This window comes from Bacillus rossius, chromosome 2, assembly GCF_032445375.1.
Source record: "Bacillus rossius redtenbacheri isolate Brsri chromosome 2, Brsri_v3, whole genome shotgun sequence".
Lineage (NCBI taxonomy): Eukaryota > Metazoa > Arthropoda > Insecta > Phasmatodea > Bacillidae > Bacillus > Bacillus rossius.
This window is the reverse complement of record NC_086331.1, coordinates 6,923,995-6,941,943: the sequence shown is the minus strand read 5'-3', so window position 1 is coordinate 6,941,943 and position 17,949 is coordinate 6,923,995. Positions and strand designations below refer to the sequence as shown.

At 45.9% G+C, this 17,949-nt stretch overlaps 1 protein-coding gene across 1 annotated transcript in view; it reads left to right on the top strand.

The window, feature by feature from the left end:
• Nucleotides 1-17,579, top strand: part of LOC134529945 (solute carrier organic anion transporter family member 74D-like) — a 44,566-nt gene extending 26,987 nt beyond the window's left edge. The window contains exons 11-15 of the mRNA XM_063364491.1: nucleotides 1,501-1,800; nucleotides 3,138-3,346; nucleotides 9,253-9,356; nucleotides 11,287-11,388; nucleotides 15,805-17,579. Coding sequence (XP_063220561.1) covers nucleotides 1,501-1,800; nucleotides 3,138-3,346; nucleotides 9,253-9,356; nucleotides 11,287-11,388; nucleotides 15,805-16,094 — 1,005 coding nt within the window. The 3' untranslated portion in view covers nucleotides 16,095-17,579. The remainder of the gene's footprint in view (nucleotides 1-1,500; nucleotides 1,801-3,137; nucleotides 3,347-9,252; nucleotides 9,357-11,286; nucleotides 11,389-15,804) is intronic.
• Nucleotides 17,580-17,949: the final 370 nt, after the last annotated feature.

Here is a 17,949-nt window from a genome sequence, read left to right as displayed (position 1 = left end):
ACTGCAACATTACACGACACCACCTACCACTCCGCCTGCCACCTGGGCTGTCGACACGAGGCTGCCCACGCCGTGAGTACTCCTGGCACATGTCACACTGCAACATTACACTACGCCACCTACCACTCCGCCTGCCACCTGGGCTGTTGACACGAGGATGCCCACGCCGTGAGTACTCCTGGCACATTTCACACTGCAACATTACACTACGCCACCTACCACTCCGCCTGCCACCTGGGCTGTCGACACGAGGCTGCCCACACCGTGAGTACTCCTGGCACATGTCACACTGCAACATTACACTACGCCAACTACCACTCCGCCTGCCACCTGGGCTGTCGACACGAGGCTGCCCACGCCGTGAGTACTCCTGGCACATGTCACACTGCAACATTACACTACGCCACCTACCACTCCGCCTGCCACCTGGGCTGTCGACACGAGGCTGCCCACGCCGTGAGTACTCCTGGCACATGTCACACTGCAACATTACACTACGCCACCTACCACTCCGCCTGCCACCTGGGCTGTCGACACGAGGCTGCCCACGCCGTGAGTACTCCTGGCACATGTCACACTGCAACATTACACTACGCCACCTACCACTCCGCCTGCCACCTGGGCTGTCGACACGAGGCTGCCCACGCCGTGAGTACTCCTGGCACATGTCACACTGCAACATTACACTACGCCACCTACCACTCCGCCTGCCACCTGGGCTGTCGACACGAGGCTGCCCACGCCGTGAGTACTCCTGGCACATGTCACACTGCAACATTACACTACGCCACCTACCACTCCGCCTGCCACCTGGGCTGTCGACACGAGGATGCCCACGCCGTGAGTACTCCTGGCACATGTCACACTGCAACATTACACTACGCCACCTACCACTCCGCCTGCCACCTGGGCTGTCGACACGAGGCTGCCCACGCCGTGAGTACTCCTGGCACATGTCACACTGCAACATTACACTACGCCACCTACCACTCCGCCTGCCACCTGGGCTGTCGACACGAGGTTGCCCACGCCGTGAGTACTCCTGGCACATGTCACACTGCAACATTACACTATGCCACCTTCCACTCCGCCTGCCACCTGGGCTGTTGACACGAGGCTGCCCATGCCGTGAGTACTCCTGGCACATGTCACACTGCAACATTACACTACGCCACCTACCACTCCGCCTGCCACCTGGGCTGTCGACACGAGGCTGCCCACGCCGTGAGTACTCCTGGCACATGTCACACTGCAACATTACACTACGCCACCTACCACTCCGCCTGCCACCTGGGCTGTCGACACGAGGTTGCCCACGCCGTGAGTACTCCTGGCACATGTCACACTGCAACATTACACTATGCCACCTTCCACTCCGCCTGCCACCTGGGCTGTTGACACGAGGCTGCCCATGCCGTGAGTACTCCTGGCACATGTCACACTGCAACATTACACTACGCCACCTACCACTCCGCCTGCCACCTGGGCTGTCGACACGAGGCTGCCCACGCCGTGAGTACTCCTGGCACATGTCACACTGAAACATTACACTACGCCACCTACCACTCCGCCTGCCACCTGGGCTGTCGACACGAGGCTGCCCACGCCGTGAGTACTCCTGGCACATGTCACACTGCAACATTACACTACGCCACCTACCACTCCGCCTGCCACCTGGGCTGTCGACACGAGGCTGCCCACGCCGTGAGTACTCCTGGCACATGTCACACTGCAACATTACACTACGCCACCTTCCACTCCGCCTGCCACCTGGGCTGTCGACACGAGGCTGCCCACGCCGTGAGTACTCCTGGCACATGTCACACTGCAACATTACACTACGCCACCTACCACTCCGCCTGCCACCTGGGCTGTTGACACGAGGCTGCCCACGCCGTGAGTACTCCTGGCACATGTCACACTGCAACATTACACTACGCCACCTACCACTCCGCCTGCCACCTGGGCTGTCGACACGAGGATGCCCACGCCGTGAGTACTCCTGGCACATTTCACACTGCAACATTACACGACACCACCTACCACTCCGCCTGCCACCTGGGCTGTCGACACGAGGCTGCCCACGCCGTGAGTACTCCTGGCACATGTCACACTGCAACATTACACTACGCCACCTACCACTCCGCCTGCCACCTGGGCTGTTGACACGAGGATGCCCACGCCGTGAGTACTCCTGGCACATTTCACACTGCAACATTACACTACGCCACCTACCACTCCGCCTGCCACCTGGGCTGTCGACACGAGGTTGCCCACGCCGTGAGTACTCCTGGCACATGTCACACTGCAACATTACACTACGCCACCTACCACTCCGCCTGCCACCTGGGCTGTCGACACGAGGCTGCCCACGCCGTGAGTACTCCTGGCACATGTCACACTGCAACATTACACTACGCCACCTACCACTCCGCCTGCCACCTGGGCTGTTGACACGAGGCTGCCCACGCCGTGAGTACTCCTGGCACATGTCACACTGCAACATTACACTACGCCACCTACCACTCCGCCTGCCACCTGGGCTGTCGACACGAGGCTGCCCACGCCGTGAGTACTCCTGGAACTTAAAACTTTGTTTTTCAGTTTGTAATATGGCATCATTTCTACGTCAAATGTACGTAAGAAAATAATTTTGGTATTATATAAGTACGATGTCAACATGATATCATTTATTCGTACATCATATTTTAGTCACAACAGATGTCAGTGGTATGAAAAAATTACGTAAATATTCATTACCTAGCTATGACTTACCCGTGATGTCTGACCTAGATCACGTATTCACGTGGTCAAATTAACTTCACTTACTGCTACTACAGCATGTCGGTGACGCGAACTCACAAGATTTTACCCATCCGAAAGAAGAGTCCAACACGCACATGATACCGTCAAGGGTATACAATGTATTAGTGTATATATGCGTATACATGCACACTGGCCGCTGCTGTTCGCCAGTCTGGCGCAACACGTCACTAGCATGTCGGTGACGCGAACCCGTAAGTTTTTCCCCCTACCAAAAATCGCTCGAGAAGTTTTTCACTTAAAAAATCTGGCAGTCACATTTTACGCTCTCGCCTGATGGTCCCGTCCTCGAGAGTGTTCGCTGGTCGACGCAGGTGTTGACCAACTGCTCGTGCGCGCCGGCTGCCTGCTATGGCGGCGGGGGCGGTGGGGGCGGCTGCCTCCGGCCCCCGGCGGCGGCGGGGACGGGCGAGTCCTGCCGCGAGTCCTGCGGCGGAGTCCTCGCCGGCTTCCTGCTGGTGGGCTTCTGCGTCCAGGTCCTGGCCAGCTCCGGTCGCATCGGCAACCTGCTCGTCAACTTCAGGTGGGCCCGGCTGCAGTCCGGCTCGACACGTGTCGGTGTCTCATTACTAGAGACCTGTAAAATTCGCGGATTCGTTTTGCCATAGGATAGAGTCCAAATACTTTTGACATTATTTTGTTTCAGTGATTGGGCCACAGTTTATCTGAAGGACTCTGGGCCAATGAAAAATCTTTAACAGAAGAATTAGTGAATCACGATCATTCCAGTCAACAGGTGTTACGAGTCGGTAACCAATCAGCAGATGTAATTTGCACAAGTGCGTAGAGGATCATGGAGTGTATCTTGTAGGGATTTGAAATCGCGAATTTTACAGGTCTCTACAGTCATTACTAGAGACCGGAAAAATTCGCGGGTTCAATGACCTTCAGGATAGACTCCACTATCATCTACACACTCGGGCAAATGCCAACTGTTCATTGGCTGTTGACTTGTGAGTCGTCTGGACTGGGTAGCCTGTGATTCGACAATTCCATGAGTGAGGGTCTCTAATTGGTAGAGACCTGTAAAATTCGCGATTTAAAATCCCTAAAGGATACACTCCATGATCCTCTATGCACTTGTGCAAATTACAACTGCTGATTGGTTACCGACACGTAACACCTGTTGACTTGGAGTGATCGTGATTCGCTAATTCTTCTGTTAAACATTTTTCATTGGCCCAGAGTCCTTCAGATAAACTGTGGCCCAATCACTGAGCAAAATAATGTCAAACGTATTTGGACTCTATCCTATCTCGAAATGAATCCGCGAATTTTACAGGTCTCTACTAATTAGTCGTTACAAGGCCCCATCTCTTGTTCTCCCACAAATGTCACATAAATTCGAAATCATCTAAACGAAACAAATGGAAATGAAATAAAACCAAATGTAATGAAATGATTTGAAAACTAATGTATCACTTTAAATTGTTGTTAACAATATTGATGAAAATAAATGTAACCAAATAAAGAGAATGAAAGGAAATCTAATGAAACTTCATAAAATAGAATCGAAATAACCCAATATTAATCAAATAACACGATTTAAATTGAAACAAAGCCAACAAATCGATGTATTGAATCGTAACGAAATAAATCAAAAGTGAAGTATGAAATATATTTTAAATTATGCCTATCTCGTTATATCAAAGTGATACAATCGAAATCACACTGTTAGAAATTACAGTCAATTTACGGACTTTTCAACCAAGAATTTATTTTAAACAAGCGAATATATATATATTTTTTTTTTGTAATTTCAAATAACTTAATCTTCCTAGAAACTACTCCGTATTTCGACTTCCAGCGTTATGTGTTTCGTTATAAACACAGTTAAATACACACATTGGCAAAATAAGCTTGTTCTTACTATATATGTACCCATTTTTTGAATGTTTTGTTGGTAAACCAAGAAAAATCTTTTAGATTCATGTTCTAAATAATTTATCTCGTTATCCGTAATTTTTTGAAGATAGCCTGATCACAGTGACAGTTCAGTCCGCCGTGTCAAAGACAAGGGGTGCGTGCCGCCTGTGCTGCTATCTTTGCCGGATCTGAGACAGCGGATCACAGTGACAGTTGAGTCCATCGCCGTGTCAAAGACAAGGTGTGCGTGCCGCCTGTGCCGCTATCTTTGCCGGATCTGAGACAGCGGATCACAGTGACAGTTGAGTCCATCGCCGTGTCAAAGACAAGGTGTGCGTGCCGCCTGTGCCGCTATCTTTGCCGGATCTGAGACAGCGGATCACAGTGACAGTTGAGTCCATCGCCGTGTCAAAGACAAGGTGTGCGTGCCGCCTGTGCCGCTATCTTTGCCGGATCTGGGACAGCGGATCACAGCGACAGAGTCCATCGCCGTGTCAAAGACAAGGTGTGCGTGCCGCCTGTGCCGCTATCTTTGCCGGATCTGGGACAGCGGATCACAGTGACAGTTGAGTCCATCGCTGTGTCAAAGACAAGGTGTGCGTGCCGCCTGTGCCGCTATCTTTGCCGGATCTGAGACAGCGGATCACAGTGACAGTTGAGTCCATCGCCGTGTCAAAGACAAGGTGTGCGTGCCGCCTGTGCCGCTATCTTTGCCGGATCTGAGACAGCGGATCACAGTGACAGTTGAGTCCATCGCCGTGTCAAAGACAAGGTGTGCGTGCCGCCTGTGCCGCTATCTTTGCCGGATCTGAGACAGCGGATCACAGTGACAGTTGAGTCCATCGCCGTGTCAAAGACAAGGTGTGCGTGCCGCCTGTGCCGCTATCTTTGCCGGATCTGAGACAGCGGATCACAGTGACAGTTGAGTCCATCACCGTGTCAAAGACAAGGTGTGCGTGCCGCCTGTGCCGCTATCTTTGCCGGATCTGAGATAGCGGATCACAGTGACAGTTGAGTCCATCACCACCGACACATTGCACCAAGTGTCCCACACCGCCTCGAGGTTTGCCGCGTGACTCGAGGATCGTACATTGAGTCACTGTAACACTTAAAAAAAAACTTTCAGAGATTCTCTTTTGACTCAAAAAGTTTCTGGTAAATCCGCCACACCGTTTTTGTTTGACGTGATGTCTTATAAATCGGTTTATGCCGGCTGCACGCACGAAAAAGTATGACTCATTGTCACGTTCCGCAGGTTTTGGCGGTCTTTTCAAAAGCATCAGTTTCATGAATTTGATGTATGATTTCAATTTCATCGTTTTAAATTAACACTTCATTAACATTAATTTGATTAAAGTTTATTTCTAAAAAAAAATTGCTCATAATTATTTTTAAACAAATAATTCACATTAAACTTGCAAAAATTGAAAAAAATCAAATCATGGATGAATTTAATTAAGTGTATTGATTCGTATTTAATTACATGTATTTTCATCTAGCTCAATGCCAAACTAAAAAAAAACCACAAGTTATCAAATTTTAAGTAACAATGTATTAATAAGTACTTTTTCATCAATGTTTTCTTATGACGTTATCACGTAAAATTATCGTCCGTAAACCGACTTTATAGACAACTCCCTTTTTTATGATTTTTGAAAGTGTACTGATCATTTGTGCTCAACCTGTACAGACAAATTGAGTCTATCCTCCAGTAAAACTAACCGGCGAAACAATCGTGACTCTTTATCAGTATGTAACAAGTTAATTCTGTATTCGTTTCTATTTGTAGGCCACAATAGTCTGATTCGAATACTTCTATGAACACTCTGTGAACGCCTACGACCTCTTTCTTCACTCTGTGTTGCCTCCAGACCAAGCTGAACATACTTCTAAATTTTTCTCAGTCCGTGGTGAATGCTGATGGTGAGCTAGAACACACTCGCAAACTGCACGGTAAAATAATTTTGGGCCTAGCAATGAAGTACATGTCTTGCGGATGTACGTGTCACACTACAGTAAATTTAAGGGCTTTCTAATGAAGAATGTGCCTCAAACGAAGCGTTCTTTGTAAATCCAAATAAGTGGATTTTCGTAGAAACCACGCATCATTCCGAATCCCGAATTATGTGTTTCGTTGTAAACAAGGTAAACATACAAATGGGAGGAAAAAGTTTTTGACGTGACAACGTCTAATAAATCGAAGAACGCCGGCTGCACGCACGAAAAAGTGTCCCGTTACGCACATTGTCCCGTTATGCTGTGTCCCGTTACGCTCATTGTACGCTTGCGCCGCATCTATCTCTCTTCCACTCGATTGGAACAATCATCGATTTCACTTTTTCGAGGCACATTAAACTTGAAACACTCCCATTCGTTTCCTACTTTTCCTATCATCGTCCTATCCTTAACAGAATAGCACAGTTTGGAAGAAGTTAAATAAAAACATGTATAAAAGTTATAGTTAAAATAATCTCTTCGTTTAAGTAATAAACATAGCTATTTGAATTAATGAGTGCAAATAAAAGTAAAATTATCAATTAAATTGTAGATTTCATTTCACTCCTTCTTTGTATCCATACAAAATAGTGATAATACAATATAAATGATTCAATTTTATTCATAAAAGTATGCAATCATTTCATCAATGTTATGTTATGACGTTGTCACGTTAAACTATCGTCCGTAAACCGACTTTACAGACAACAAATTTTTTTTTATCTAGACGTAATACATTTGTGAATGTTTTGTTAGTATACCGAGATCATTATTTTGGAGTCATGTTCAAAGTATGTGAACATACATTTACGAAAATAATAGTAAATTTTCGAAGATATCTGGATAATCGTAAATTTTAGGTGGAAAATTTTAACAATGCGCATTTGGCGCCTTATGTGAGCTAAATGCGGTGCGTATCTGTTGCGTCGTGAATATCCCGTGCATTAAAAAAAATTGGTTGTCTGTAAAGTCGGTTTACGGTCGATATGTTAACGTGACAACGTCATAACAAAACATTGATGAAATGATTGCATACTTTTATGAATAAAATTGAATCATTTTTATTGAATTATCACTATTTTGTGTGGATACAAAGGAGTGAAATGAAATCTACAATTAAATTGATAAATTTACTTTTATTTGCACTCATAATTCAAATATGTTTATAACTTTAACGAAGAGATTATTTTAACTATAACTTTTATACATGTTTGCTATTTAACTTCTTCCAAACTATGTTATTCTGTTAAGGATAGGACGATGATAGGAAAAGTAGGAAACGAATGGGAGTATTTCAAGTTTAATGTGCCTCGAAAAAGTCAAATCGATTGTTGTTCCAATCGAGTGGAAGTGAGATAGATGCGGCGCAAGCGTACAATGAGCGTAACGGGACACAGCGCAACGGGACACAGCGTAACGGGACAATGTGCGTTACGGGACACTTTTTCGTGCGTACAGCCGGCGTTCATCGATTTATTAGACGTTGTCACGTCAAAAAGTGAATTTAGAATTTTCAACAACAGCGTGTGCCCACAGGAGTTGTGCTTGTAAACACGTGCGTGTGACATTGTTTACATCAACTTTGTTTGACAGCCATGTTGGCCGGTACTAGGCTAATGGATGAAGTCATGCTTAGTTGAGTGGAGACGGTCTATCTCTTGATAGTCCGTGTTTCGAGCTATCACCGCAGCTACACACTGGCCCCAGGCAGATGCTGGTAGCGCAGTGCAACACATGCTGGCTTTCACGAGAGGCTTGGGTGTAAGTTTGTAACCTCTTAGTTGGTAACAAACATGTCACATAAGATAACATTTAAAATAAATAACATGTACGCCAACTTGGTCCATTTTACGACAGTATGAATACTGAAAATTATACAAACAAGGTTTTTGGGGTAAGGTTCAGGGTGTTTTTTTACCGCGCACATTGGTGTCTTAAAATATATTATTTGGTTTTAGGCAATCCCACACTAAGCCTTATTGGGATGTTGATGTTTTCTGAAGCTATTTAAGTATGTTCAAGAAACAACGCTTAAAACATAATTTTCATCTGTGACAAACAATAATTTACTTAAATAATTACTGAACGCCATTTTTTTCTTAAATGTGTGTTATAATTTTTTTGTAAATTTTATTTTTGTAGATTTATCTAATCTTTTTCATCGTAAATGAGCATTGTAGTTGAAATAATTAATCATTTCAACTATTACAAAGATTGTTTTGTTTTAAATGTCTCAACAACAGTGGGTGTTTTTTTTCCGTTAAAACTCAGTAATATATTTCAAACCAGTTTTTGAAAAAGTTAACATTATAGACGGGTGTCAGTGATAAACATATTTTGCAGAGTATTTCAAGAATCATAAAGGCAAAACAACACCCAAACCATTTCATATATAATTTTTTGTGCATATTGACCCTAATATGTATATGCATAAAACCTAGTTGAACTAAATGAAAATATATTTTGTTGAGTTTGTAATTTGCTGAAATATTTTATATAACGTATAATAATAGTTTTTATTATGAAAATAATTAAATTTAGTGACTTTGTTGTTTCTGAAAATTTCAGATGCGTAAAGCAGAAAGACAAAGCACTTGCCTTAGGCCTAAGTATGCTGACGGTGAGTCTTTTAGCCTTCATACCTGGCCCGATCATCTTTGGAGCCATAATTGGTAAGTAATTCAGAACCAATGAACATAAAGTATAGCGAAAAACGTAAGTATTTAGCACGTTGATAAAACTAATTTTATTGACTAACAATCAAACTATCTGATGAAACTTCTCGGAGGCCGTGGTCACTAATTCGCCGCTCGTACATGATGAGATCGTGGGTTCGATCCAGCATTCTGGCATGATTCAAAGGTATAAAGATTTTTTTTTAGTTTGTTTGGAGCCCACTATAATATTGGATGTCTCATCATATAATCTTCTGTGCTGACGTTTTTCGTTAAAACCATACATTTATCCTTTTCTTGCCCATGGAAAGCATCTCAGTTAAAATAACCAACTGAAGCTATGCACCGAACAGTAAACAAAGAAAATAATTTTGCTACATGGTTAATATCGCTATAGACATAGATGATAAAACACAAAATACTTCGCTTCGCCTTATCGTCATCACTAACGTTAAACAATATACTTCTTCTTTCAAATACCCAAAAAACTAGCGAGTCCTTCTCTCACAACAAAAGACCAAAAAGGAAATAACTCAGGGGAGAATTATATACCGAAGAAAATCATAAACTCATAAAATCACTTGTTAATTCGGCATTAATTATGTTGTTAGTAACAATCAGTCTTAGTTTCTAACTATTATTTTAATGTCGTTTTAAAATATTTACATATTTTTGGATGTCTTTTTTTAACTATGAAGCGAAAATGTTTGGCTAATACAATGTGTTTCTGTTCAGTGGAAAAATAGAGAAGTATATCACACATTCAATTGAATGTCTTAAATTACTAATGCTTATGAGTAGGCGCATGCAGATTTCGCGAAAAGATTTCTTGACTAAATGAAAGTTAAAACACTGTAGCATCGTCTGTGTTTCGTGATTGGGTGAGTTTCTCCCAGGTACATATCGATTGTAACAACACCAATCACACTGATTCAGTGTGGAAGTAAACGCATCCTGAGTGGCTCGATCAAATAAGCAACTACTTTTCACGAAGACGGCCGCCAATCACAAGGAAGAAACCACAGGTGCGGGTATACCTTGTTGCAGTCTAATAAGTATTAAGATCTATTCGCGAAAAACGCCTGCCCCTACTTATGAGTAATAAAAAATAGTTGGTACATTTTTGTCTTGTAACCAAAATAATGTTTCAAAACTATTTCATAAACAAGGTAACAACACATGTCATTGTGTATATTTGTTCAACTTACCACACGTATAATCGAATATGGTTCTGGTACTGATAAATAAACCTAATCTTTCCTTTGGTTACGCATTTTCTTCCGAACACGTCAACGGTACAAAGAGATAGAACACACTGGGGGCTGGGTATGACTATAAAGAGTTGCCACTCGGCGCCACTGTGTGATTGTAATACTAAATCTTGAGCGAGATTGGTTGAGCATGTTTTGGAATTGTAGTGCAACCGGTGAAAATCCTTAAACAGTAAACTGTTGTATGACATTTAGACGTAGAAATAGAATTGCGTCCCGTGTGTGATTTCGACAGTATGATAAGAGACCTGCAAAATTCGCGGTTTCGATGGCCTTCAGGATAGACTGCACATACCTCTGTACACTCGGGAAAATAACGCAAGTTCATTGGCTGCCGACTTGTGAGTCGTCTCAGCTGGTCTGTCTGTGATTCGATCCTTCTTTGGTTGAGGGTTTATAACTAGTTGAGATTCGTCCAGATGGACAGTAAGCCAATAGCAAAATTATCTAAGAGGTATGTGTGTTTGAATTCTAGCCTATCACCGAATGAATCCGCGAATTTTGCAGGTCTCTAAGTATGATTGATTGATGTACACTAGAGATCAGAATTGAAAACCATTTAAATTTTTTTTTAATTTAAAGAGGAAAATGGTGAGAAAGCCATGAATCAGATGTGTGAAAATGTAAAGTGCACAGGAATGTGCATTTCTGTACAGATTCCACATGCCTCGTTTGGGACACAAGCTGTCCCGGAAGAGGCAACTGCTGGCTGTACCACAGGGACAACTTCCGGTTGTACATGAACGCAGCCGCGGCAGGTAAATCTCCTGTCTCCTTGCACGCGTTATTCCGGCTCTCGCTGCGAGGGTCCCGAGTTCGAGTCCCGGGTAGAGCATGGCTGTACAATTTGCATCCAGCGCAAATATGACAAGGGTAAAAGGGAAAGACAAACATATGATTGTATGTCATAAAATAGTATATAAAAAAAAGGTGGTTGTCTGTAAAGTCGGTTTACTGACGATAATTTTACGCGATAACGTCATAAGAAAACATTGATGAAAAATTGCATCTTTTTTAATTTTCATATATTATTTACAGTTTTTGCAAATTTAATTTAAATATTTTGTTTAAATATAATCACGAACAATTAGTTATAGAAATAAACTGAAATCAAATCAATGTCAATAAATTGTTAATTTGAAATGACGAAATTAGACAAATGAATCAAATTTTTTTAAATTGCTGCTTTAAAAAGCCCGCCTTAACCTGTTCGATATCATAGAAGATTTTCTCGCACGGTGGTTGACCGGTTCTTGCACGCTCGGCTCAGGCGGAACATGACAATGAGTCATGCTTTTTCGTGCGTGCAGCCGGCGTTCATCGATTTATAAGACGTTATCACGTCAATAAGCCAACTTATATTCTTCCACTGAGAAACGTGATGGACGTTGCCTTAAGCTAGTGGGGTTTGTCCCCGCCGACAGAAAGTACGCAGCATTTTATTGGGGAGGGTTATAGAATCTCTTTGCCTGCTGTTTGCTCACAAATGGTTTTTCTTTTGTTGGTGGGATTGAAAGATTGTTTGAAGTTATACTTCTGTGCCGGAAATTTAGTATTTCGACACGTTTTTTAAATTTTATTATATTAGAATTATTTTTGGAAATTTTATTTGCTTTATAATTTGGTTACTTTGGGTGATTTACTCTTTGTTAGGCTGGTGTGCTCTCCTTAGTTAAACTTTGTGCCAGTAGTCTGAAGCACCTTTCCCAGAGACTTATCGGTAGGGACAGGAAAATTTCGCGAATTCAATGACCTGTAGGATGAACTCCAGAGTTCTACGTACACTCGGTCAAATGTCACCCACTCATTGGCTGCTGTCTTGTGAGACGTCCCATCGTAGCAGCCTGTGATTCGATACAGCTTTGGTCAGGTGTTTCTCATTGGCCCAGAGTCATCCAGGTGAGTTGTGAGCCAATAGCAGAGGCGGCACTGAGGTATAACGAGTTGTATTTTAGCCTATCGCGAAATGAAATCGCGAATTTTTCCGGTCTCTACTTATCGGATCTTTTGTAGATCTAAGACTTTGTGGGCAGCCCGTTTGACATTTCTCCCGCTTGCAGGCATGTCCCAGGCCTGTAACGTTACTTCCCTTCATGACTAAAACTGCATACAACAGCTCTGGACGAGTTGTCACCATTTCTCAGAGACGAGCTGACCATAGCTTTTACCGTCACGAATACGTCTTAGGTTCACTCCCCGAAAGTCACGACTAGGACGCTCGTCCCCAGCCTCGTTGCACCCCCACCCCTCCCAGCTCACTCCGGTTCTCAGAATTTAGTCCAGGACCAATGACCGGTCGTAAACCCCGCCAGGCAGTGACAGTCTCCAAGGAAGACTGGCATAAAAAAATGTGTGTGCAAAGATGGACAACACACGACTTCTAGCGGCGGACATAGCAACTTCTTCTCTTGTGGCGAGCCCGTGAAGCTGACCACCGCAACATCTGGTGACAAACTTACTAACCTCCTAGTTACCTTCCCCTGTAGGCCGCCAGAGTGCAGCACCAGACTGCGCCCTTATCCCCAGGTTAGAGCAGACGTCTTGGGCGAGTCGATTCTTTTTTATTTCAGACACCCCTCAACAGGTAGCGCTAAAGTCGGCCAGTGCTACCAACTTCGAGACATCAAAGTCAGAGTTTTTTATGATGCCCACTCGGGGAACTTCGGAACCTTTCGGTCCGGACGTCCCAGTACCCCCCTCCACTTTTGGTTGAACATTTACTTTTAATTACGAGACGCGGTTCTTCGCGAGACACTTCGCGTCGCGACTGCAGACGGACCGTTTGTGATTATCGGCGAGTCGACGAGACACTGCAAGACTTCCATTCGGCCGCAACCGACTATGTAGTCGCTTAAATAAGGGATGCTATCCCTGTGATCTGCTTTAAGTAGTTTAGTCCGTCTGCACAGTACAAAGTGTAATAGTTAGTTTTCTTTTAAATCTTTTTTTTTTTTTGAAATGGTAGAAACGTCCGCGCCAGCCGCGAGTTTGCGGTTTCAAGTTCCTGGCTGGCAACGCATCGGCAAATAGAAGCCAACTTCCCTGTCTGACAGGGTCCGAGAGCCGGACGCCGAATTGGCTTTTTCACCACCCTTCCTCAACAACACACAGGCGCCCTGGAATCATGTTCCCGATTGATCTCCGGGAAACGAAGCCCCAACCTCTAGTGCTACTGTATCTTTCAACCTTTTTTTGAACTTTCCTAAATTACGCCGTCAGACGCAGTTCATCATATAAACCAAATTTCTGGACTTTAAGTATATATACTGGGATAGTTTAAACATATTTGTATTTTTTTTATTGGTTTATGTATTTTTTTAATGAAGCCTTTTTATAATTTAAATTTGGGTCGACCCATATTCTTTTGAATATATCTGAGAGCTAATTAATTAAGTAATGGAATTTGTATGTTAATAACTTTTCTATCTGTTATAAATTTTCCTTAAATAAATACGACGTGATTATATTCAGACGGAATCACACCTTATTTCTGTTTATTTCTAATATCATTGTGAAACCTAAAAGATCCCCAGCACACTTCTTATACGAGATTCTCGCGTTTAACGTTTGCCTTACTTTCTAAAGCTGCCGTGGAAGGGGAAAAGAGAGAGATAGCAGTTGCGTGAATGCTCAATGGCGCGGGGTTACTGTTGACAGAAACAGCGTATGATTTCATTTACTTTTAAATACTTCTGTAAACGTTTACATTTCGCAACTCGTAATTCGCAACACTAAACACTCAGCTCTGAGGTTGGATCCGGAGTTAGCAGTAAAATTGTCACAATATGTATAGACATTTTCAAAAAGGGGTTATTAATCATATTTTTAGACACAATAAACCCATTGATTCATTGGGTTACTTCAGGTTAACAACTTTTAAAATAGTGTAAAAATTTTAATCCCTTTTATGTGTGAAGTTACACTTTTGACGAGCGTGAGGCCATGTAATTTTTTTTTGACGTGATAACGCCTTATAAATCGATGAACGCCGGCTGCAAGCGCGAAAAAGCATGACATGTTGTCACGTTACGCCTGAGCCGAGCGTGCAAGAACCGGCCAACCACCGTGCGAGAAAATCTTCTATAATATCAAACAGGGTAAGGCAGGCTTTTTAACTAATTGTTCGTGATTATATTTAAACAAATTATTTAAATTAAATTAGTAAAAAAAACTGTAAATAATATTTGAAAATTAAAAAGTATGCAATTTATCATCAATGTTTTCTTATGACGTTATCACGTACAGAAAACCACTTTTTTTTTTTAGAATTTAAAATAAGGTAATCTTCACAAATTACCGTATTTCCCGGACAATACATAACAAAGTACTTTACAAACACTCGGCACACACACACACACACACATGGGGAGCTCTAAATAACGTGAATACATGGCCTAGGTCTAAGTAGGGGCTCCCCGATTTGCCTTAAAACTGTGCGAATAGAAGCAAGTAAGTGCCCTTTTAAACTTCCTGAAACATACCTTCTGAGTAGGCCCAGGAAGCGAGGAAAAGCTCTTTAAAGATTTTGAAGTAAGAGTTTGAGGAATTTTTTTTTTTCAATATTTTTTTTTCAACTCAGCGGCGTGGTCAAGCGGATTGTATGGCAATTAATTATTTGTTTGTATTGTGATAAATATATAAAATTAAAATGAAAACAAAAATGTAGAAGTGGGTATCGAACCCAGACAATGCTCTCGACAACTGAGACACGCATCTGACTTGACCATTCTTTAAAAAAATATATATTTGTCCCTCAAAAACTACTTAAAAATATCCAGAGAACATTTTCTCGTTTCCTAGGGCCCACTCAGGCGAGAAGAAGGCACCTGCCTGTTTCTACGCACACGGTTTAAGCCACATCGGAGTACCTAAACATGGACTCTGCCCTTCTAAGACCACATGCTGGGTTTAGCTGGAGACTACCACAACAAATTGTAATACAATTGTCTAGATCGCATTTTAAACTTACTTATAACAACACTAGGGTCCTTTTCGTTATTTTATTTCCATTATTTTTTTTTGCATGCAAAATTGAAGTTAGTTTTTGTCATGTCTAGAAAGTACAGGCACGCATTTTTATTTAGTTTTTTTCTAAGGATTCTGGGGTTGATGTATGTCCCCACGCGTGCCAGTGTGGGCCCCTGAGAGTCCTCGAGGACCCTGATGTCCTGCAGGGTTCGCGGCGCTCGGCGTCCTGATGGACGTGAAGGTGTGGCAGCTGGGAGGACAGCTGGACCTGTACGGCGAGGCGGACCCCGGCGAGCTGGGACAGCTGGAGCGCGCCTCTAGGCACAGCCGGAGCTTCAGCGCCGTGCAGGACGACAGCTGCGAGGCGTGGTCCAGCGGCACCTCCAGGGCCCGTGGCTACAGTGACTCCTCCAGGGGCTCCTCCAGGGCTGGCGGCTCCAGTAGCTCCTCCAGGGGCGCGGCTCCAGTGACTCCACCAGGGCCGTGTCTCCAGTAGCTCCTCCAGGGCCCGTGGCTACAGTGACTCCTCCAGGGGCTCCTCCAGGGCTGGCGGCTCAAGTAGCTCCTCCAGGGCCGCGGCTCCAGTGACTCCTCCAGGGCCGTGTCTCCAGTAGCTCCTCCAGGGCCCGTGGCTACAGTAACTCCTCCAGGGGCTCCTCCAGGGCCGTGTCTCCAGTAGCTTCTCCAGGGCCATGTCTCCAGTAGCTTCTCCAGGGCCCGTGGCTACAGTAACTCTTCCAGGGGCTCCTCCAGGGCTGGCGGCTCCAGTAGCTCCTCCAGGGGCGCGGCTCCAGTGACTCCACCAGGGCCGTGTCTCCAGTAGCTCCTCCAGGGCCCGTGGCTACAGTGACTCCTCCAGGGGCTCCTCCAGGGCTGGCGGCTCCAGTAGCTCCTCCAGGGCCGCGGCTCCAGTGACTCCTCCAGGGCCGTGTCTCCAGTAGCTCCTCCAGGGCCCGTGGCTACAGTGACTCCTCCAGGGCCGTATCTCCAGTAGCTCCTCCAGGGCCCGTGGCTACAGTGACTCCTCCAGGGGCTCCTCCAGGGCTGGCGGCTCCAGTAGCTCCTCCAGGGCCGCGGCTCCAGTATCTCCTCCAGGGCCGTGTCTCCAGTAGCTCCTGCAGGGCCCGTAACTACAGTGACTCCTCCAGGGGCTCCTCCAGGGCCGCGGCTCCAGTAGCTCCTCCAGGGCCGTGTCTCCAAAGACTCCTCCAGGGCCGTGTCTCCAGTGACTCCTCCAGGGGCTCCTCCAGAGCTGGCGGCTCCAGTAGCTCCACCAGGGCCGTGTCTCCAGTGACTCCTCCAGGGCCGTGTCTCCAGTGACTCCTCCAGTGCTGACGACTCCAGTAGCTCCTCCAGGGCGATGTCTCCAGTAGCTCCTCCAGGGCCCGTGGCTACAGTGACTCCTCCAGGGGCTCCTCCAGGGCTGGCGGCTCCAGTAGCTCCTCCAGGGCCGCGGCTCCAGTGACTCCTCCAGGGCCGTGTCTCCAGTATCTCCTCCAGGGCCCGTGGCTACAGTGACTCCTCCAGGGGCTCCTCCAGGGCTGGCGGCTCCAGTAGCTCCTCCAGGGCCGTGTCTCCAGTAACTCCTCCAGGGCCCGTGGCTACAGTGACTCCTCCAGGGGCTCCTCCAGGGCTGGCGGCTCCAGTAGCTCCTCCAGGGCCGCGGCTCCAGTGACTCCTCCAGGGCCGTGTCTCCAGTAGCTCCTCCAGGGCCCGTGGCTACAGTGACTCCTCCAGGGGCTCCTCCAGAGCCGTGGCTCCAGTAGCTCCTGCAGGGCCGTGGCTCCAGTGACTCCTCCAGGGCCGTGTCTCCAGTAGCTCCTCCAGGGCTGGCGGCTCCAGTGACTCCTCCTGGGCCGTGTCTCCAGTAACTCCTCTAGAGCCGTGGCTCCAGTAGCTCCTGCAGGGCCGTGGCTCCAGTGACTCCTCCAGGGCCGTGTCTCCAGTAGCTCCTCCAGGGCTGGCGGATCCAGTAGCTCCTCCAGGGCCGCGGCTCCAGTGACTCCTCCAGGGCCGTGTCTCCAGTAGCTCCTCCAGGGCCGTGTCTCCAGTAGCTTCTCCAGGGCCGTGGCTCCAGTAGCTCCTGCAGGGCCGTGGTTCCAGTAGCTCCTCCAGGGCCGTGTCTCCAGTAGCTCCTCCAGGGCCATGTCTCCAGTAGATCCTCCAGGGCCCGTGGCTACAGTGACTCCTCCAGGGGCTCCTCCAGGGCTGGGGGCTCCAGTAGCTCCTCCAGGGCCGTGTCTCCAGTAGCTCCTCCAGTGCTGACGACTCCAGTAGCTCCTCCAGGGCCGTGTCTCCAGTAGCTCCTCCAGGGCCCGTGGCTACAGTGACACCTCCAGGGGCTCCTCCAG